The sequence below is a fragment of the Argopecten irradians genome, chromosome 2 (genome assembly GCF_041381155.1).
Source record: "Argopecten irradians isolate NY chromosome 2, Ai_NY, whole genome shotgun sequence".
NCBI lineage: Eukaryota > Metazoa > Mollusca > Bivalvia > Pectinida > Pectinidae > Argopecten > Argopecten irradians.
Window position 1 is genome coordinate 44659432 of NC_091135.1, and position 6076 is coordinate 44665507.

At 36.8% G+C, this 6076-nt stretch overlaps 1 protein-coding gene across 2 annotated transcripts in view; it reads left to right on the top strand.

Moving 5' to 3' along the window:
• LOC138315638 (uncharacterized) overlaps positions 1-4519 on the top strand; it is a 10513-nt gene extending 5994 nt beyond the window's left edge. The window contains exons 3-5 of one of the 2 annotated variants that reach the window (XM_069256810.1): positions 447-833; positions 1951-2054; positions 2307-4519. In XM_069256810.1, coding sequence (XP_069112911.1) covers positions 447-833; positions 1951-2054; positions 2307-4356 — 2541 coding nt within the window. In that variant the 3' untranslated portion in view covers positions 4357-4519. Of the gene's footprint in view, positions 1-446; positions 834-1919; positions 2055-2306 lie in introns of those variants that run through there. The other variant, XM_069256811.1, reaches the window with a different exon arrangement.
• Positions 4520-6076: the final 1557 nt, after the last annotated feature.

Below are 6076 nucleotides of genomic sequence, written 5' to 3' on the forward strand. Positions count from 1 at the left end.
ATCGTTACTGAAATATATTAGCCTTCATCAACTAGTCTTTTCATACAATATCTTGTAAAACACTGTTAAACAATAAACCTACATTTAACGTGATAGATAAATTTAATGGAGTTTCTGTATGACTGTTTACCTTTGATGAATTATGGATCTAAAAAGGTAGCAATGTATACCTTAAACACAAAGAAAAATAAATACTACTGATTTTTTTTAACTTTCGTTCCGATTTCCGTCTGTTAACGTCAAGTCTACATGCTAGTTTAACAATGTGAATTTGATATAAGTAAATGTGTGTTTCTTGTACCAGATTCTTGAGTGTATATTTTGCATCGGTCTAAAGTTAGTTTTTGCTTGGTAAAGGAACAAGTTTATATAAATATATACATTTAAAAAATTGTCTCAATACTGTTTTAACGGTAGAAATTATTTTTCTGTGATATTTATCTTAGATGGAAGTTTCCCCACCTTTTCTGGCTTCCTGCCTTGGATTGCTTCTCCTGTTTGGCCTCAGTCATGCGTACATCGAAGCCGAACCCATTGATAAAGGCTTTTTCAACTGTTTGGAAATGGAAACAAGGAACATGAGTATTGAGGATTACCCTGCTGCTGGAATCATGCACTCGTGCGTGCAAAGTTTTTTGGCATCAACAATTCATCTGAGATATTATTCAAATATCACATCAGAGGAAGTAGCCTGGGTCAGCTCGCTTGTCCGGAAGTATGCTTCAAAACGTCGTAAGCGCCAAACGGGAGTACTTCGGATCAGACAGGAAATAAGAAGACTTTCAACCCAGCAAAGAGCAGCGCTATTCCAAGCATTTAATGCCTTGAAGCAGGTATTATGATATTCTCATTTTCTTTATAATTTTCTTCTCATCGATGCTTTCAGTGTAATGTACCACATAAGCCGCATGGTTTAGGTATCTCCTTTCTTCTTCTTTGCTCTATGTTTGTAAAATCTGAATCTGTGGCTCTCTTTTGCATAGTGACGTGAACTGACCGATGTACATTTTACCTGGTAATTTTTATAACTAAAATGCATTTATTAAACCATACAGTTCAAAAGAAACATGCGATAATGTTCTATTGAGTTATTTGGGCGTATTGTTTGTATAGAAATATGGTGGTTTTTTTTAAGAACTACAAACTTATTTAAAGTTACTAAATCATTAGATTTACATAGATTTCTTAGGGTTTTTGACTTCCTACAAACGTTCTTATACCTGAAATTAGAAAGTTTTCAAAATTACATCATTTAATTTGAACTATTGGCAATGTTTATCAACGTTAAAATATCGCCAAACACAACAAGAAATTGTATCTGTCGGCATTGACTGTTTACAACGGAAAGAACCGAGTGCATCTTTGAGTTCGGAATCGGGAACGTTTTAGTCGATAAATTTGTGTTTTCAGTCGATAGCAGATATGTCCATTAGACAGATGAGATTTCCTTCGATCGGATGTTTGGAATGTTCACGCGTCGCGCATGCACAAAGGGGTTGTTTACACTCGCCGAAAGATAATAATATGAAATAGTGACTAGGTCGTTCCTATTTATTTTCAGTTTTTCTCCATTTTGAACAAAATTGTTATACAAACTTTTAAATATTGTTATTAACACAAAGTACACAACTTTTACAATTAATTTTAGTCCTATAATTCTTTTTATCTTTTATTACATGATTTTTTAGCGATTAAGTCCCTTTAAACAATATCGGAAATTAATTTGTTGCTGTGGAACAAATGATCGCGATATCATTGTATTCGAAACGATTTGTAATTAGGAGAAAAACAAAATGGAATCGCGTTTTAATACAATATTATTGCGAGACCTTTCACACCATTTGTATAAATTGGCGAATTAATGTTTACTTTCAACACAGTATCATGTATCAGGTCATTATGTTTCTTTCTATTTGAAGCCACATTTATAGTGTTGTATATGTTATCCAGAATGGAAGATATGACACATTGGCCTCCTTTCACCAGAACATGGCAATTACTTCTGCTCACAACGGACCCAACTTCCTCGGATGGCACAGAGTCTTTTTATTGGCGTAAGTTTAGCTGATGGTCAACCTTAGTTGGTTGCATTTAATGGTTTAATGTAAACAAGTTACATGCGAATAATTATACTTTAATAATTTAATGATGATATTAGATTTTAAGATATCATATTATCCTTACTAAATCGGTTTGATTTCTGTATCTTAAAAATAACTGTGAAACATCAACTTAGATAACTAGAAAGAAGAGAATATACAGTTATATAGGAAACATCTTTAATTCGTTTTCTAATTAATGTTTAGATTGGAAGAAGCTTTGATGGAGATCAACCCAACCGTGACTTTGCCCTATTGGGACTCGTCTATAGACTTTGATATGAACGACCCCGTCAGGTCAATAGTGTGGTCCTCTCAGTTCTTTGGTAATGGCGACGGAGTGGTCAACATAGGACCTTTCGCGAACTGGCCTGTTGAAGGAGGTGGTCTACTCACCAGAAATATTGCTTCGTTTGGTACGTCTCTGATGCAGAAAGGTCTCATAAACAACATTATCAACCCAAATAATAACATCAGATTCCATTGGCAGATAAGTGTATGGTATGGGCAACGTCCATGGCTCCGCCAGAACGTCCTCGAGCGACAACATGACGGTGTCCATGCATGGGTAGGTGGATTGATGCGTGGTTTGTCAACATCGGCACAAGATCCAGTTTTCTTCTTCCATCACTGCTTCATTGATTACTTATGGGAACAATTCAGGCAAAAACAAAGAAACTTCGGTATAGATTCGGAAAACGACTACCTTCCAGACTTTTACCTCAGAGATCGACCAGCTCACTTCAGAAACCGTTTGATGGATGGTTTCCCTGACTATAGGAATATTGATGGTTACAGCGATCGGTTTACAAGAGATATTTACGGATATGAACACACCCCAGTATGCCCTAATTGTGGATCTCCCTTTATGTTCTGTGACTTTAGACGTAGAGCGTGTGTATCGGCCGATCGGTCCGCTGTAGGAGAGGCAAGAGCTGGTTTTGGTGGAATGACAGTAGCATCTCTTGCCGCGCAGGCGCAAGGACCCTTACCTCTTGGAGAAACATTCACATCATCTTTTGCTGACCCGAGGGCTAGAAACACTCCATTACCCTCAGGTCCACGTGCTGATGGAGCAGGAAGCGCCTTTGGGACGTTCACTGACAGTGGCAGGGGGACCAGCAACAACATAGCAACGGATCTGTTAAGAACATCCTCAGCTAGGGGTCAGGCGAATGCTAATATAAGAACGGCAATGATGACTACCAGGAGTAGAAATCAGTCCCCAGCTCAAACATTTAGGGGACTAATCAATATAAATCAAGCAGCTATGAGCCCTATTCAACAAACTGGAGTTGGACAGATCGGACAATTTAGTCATTTTTCTCCGAACAGTTTCCAGGCAAATGCTCAACAGAGATTGCAAGCAATTCACCAAAATACCATGGCAGCTATGTCTCAGCGCAGTATGGCAGCAATGACTGGTATCCAAGGAATTCCTGGTCAAGGCGGATTTGGCCCTCACTCGAATATACCTCCACAAAACCTAGCGTTCCCTTCGAACACTGGATTTTCATCCGCTATTAATCAGGGTATCCAAAATACTTTTACTTTGGATGGTGTTTCTGACGTAAATCGTTGGGCGTTCATGCCGGTTAGGGTAGTATATCGTCGTCCTGAAGGACTGGTGTTTGATGGTAGAAATATCCATGAAGGGAAATTCGAAGGTAGATTCGACATGTATAATCCAACCGTGTATAATCAAATGAAAAGGTATATGCGCCGCGGAAACCCAGCAACGTATCCTAAATGTCCCAGATATAGGTCAGGTGCTGGCAAAATATTTATTGAGACAAACGGTATAAACTATGCTGGCACATATAAAGACTATGCAATGATTGACGCACGTCAGCCTGTTACGGAATCGTACACCTATGTCGGTTTTAGAAATCCTTCTCTTGGACCAAGCAGGACTTTTGTTCATGCTTATGACTCTTACGGCCGAGTGTGCCAACCAAGATGTATGTTGCGTCATTCCAACCCGCCTCGATACGTACCATGTTCAGGGGCGATAACTACTAACACGAGGACGCCGCGAATGTATGGCAATTCGTTTGGTGAAGCAGTTCTTGGTCGATGGGATTTCAAGGAAGACTACTGTCCACAATCCTATAATGGGGAGGTCTTCATGACATTTTACTGTGATTATTCTAATGGATGGCCGTGGAGAGACTGCAATAAGAAATTCAAAACTCCTTTGATAGTTAGGACTGGAAAACGACTCAGTTCACACAAACCATCCAGATTTTGCAAATAATATTCTAAGACTAAGTATATGAAATAGGTAAATTTACTATTTATTAAATTGACTCATCGTAATTTATAATATATCAACATGATTAAAATCAAATTTTACTCATTGTTTTCATATTTGTAATGTAGTTCATAGTTTTCATTAAAATTGAATGATTATTCCACTAGATTTTTCTACTTATAGCTTTGTTGAATATTTTAAACCTACAAACTGGTTTAAAGTGAAATATGAATATTAGAAACGGTCATATCTCATAAAATCAACCCGTCAAGCTGATAGTGAAAGCCTTGAATGCTCATTTGGTGGATACGGTCCAATAAACAGGTGAATGACAGTTCTCGCTATGTCTCAAGACTAAATTATATATATATTTGTAATTAATACGCAAAGGTTGTAAGTTTAACCTTCCAAAAACGTTTGAACTTGAGTCATGAACTTGACAACACTTTAATAACTAACTTTGACATTTAATTCCTTGGCTAAATTTTATAAGTATTTGTTTCTGTGCACTTTGTACAAAACAAACTACATTAACTATTGGTGATAAGATATCGTTAGTATAAAGCATGTGTCATTCTTTAATTTCATTTGTTGTCAAAAGTCTTTTTTACATCATACATGTAGGATGAAATAAATACATGTATACTTTGTGCTCCGGTTTGGTATTTAGTTGCACAAAGTTAAATTTTAAGATATACGGTACGTTTATGGAGCCATGAAATTTAAAATAAAATGGTGATATCTGAGTTTTCAGAATGTTATCATTTCTCGTTAACCAAATTCGTTTGATTTAACTATTCCATTTACTAAATATTTTGAGGAGAAGTATTCATATCATACAATATTAGATAGAAATCGACAATCAGTTTGAATAGATTACGAAGTACGTGTACATGGAATACAATGAGTACAGTAAATAATACAACTAGACTTGACGTCCGGGAAGCCAAATTATATTTAGTCCTCCCTCTGTTTGATGCATAACACTAAAAACGCTGGAGGTTTGTCTTGTTCATGCATTGATAACGCACACCTATAATGTGCTAAGATTCTTGCCACTTCCAGTATTTAGTTGGAGTAGCCGTTATATCATTTTGTAGTAATAAATGTCCATAACGCAAAACATGTGGAGGTGTCTTGTCTCAATATAGATTACGAAAATCTACATTTAATAAAGATTACCACATTTCGCTGAAATCCCTCCAATTATTTAGAGGAAATATTCGTTCGATCGGTGTGTTTACAGATTGACCGATGAACGAGTAGACATGCGGAAACCTAAATCCAGGTTCGAGGTAGGGTATAATAATCAAGCTATGGGTTTTAATCTAACAATAGACGTATCAACATCAATCCGCCATCTTGAAATTTTAGATTTATCCTCCCCTTGATCGGAGTAAAGACACTTCCGGTTTTCATTACGCAATATAGAAACAGCTTACAGCTACCTGCATTTTTGTGTAACTTTGAAACGATTTTTTTTGTGACACGTTTCTTTGCTGTGTTGTTGGTAATACTGTTTGGACTGCATATTTGCTTATATGTATGTGTTTTTTCTCGTAGTTTCTCGTAGATAGTTTCCCCACTTTTTCGTTCATTTTTTAAGTGGGCGAGGCCGATATTAAAAGTTTTAGTGGAGGATCAATTCGACTTCATGAGTCCTATCCTACGTCTTCCGTCTTTCTCGAGATGTATTAATGCATGGTGAAATTAAAATGTGGTA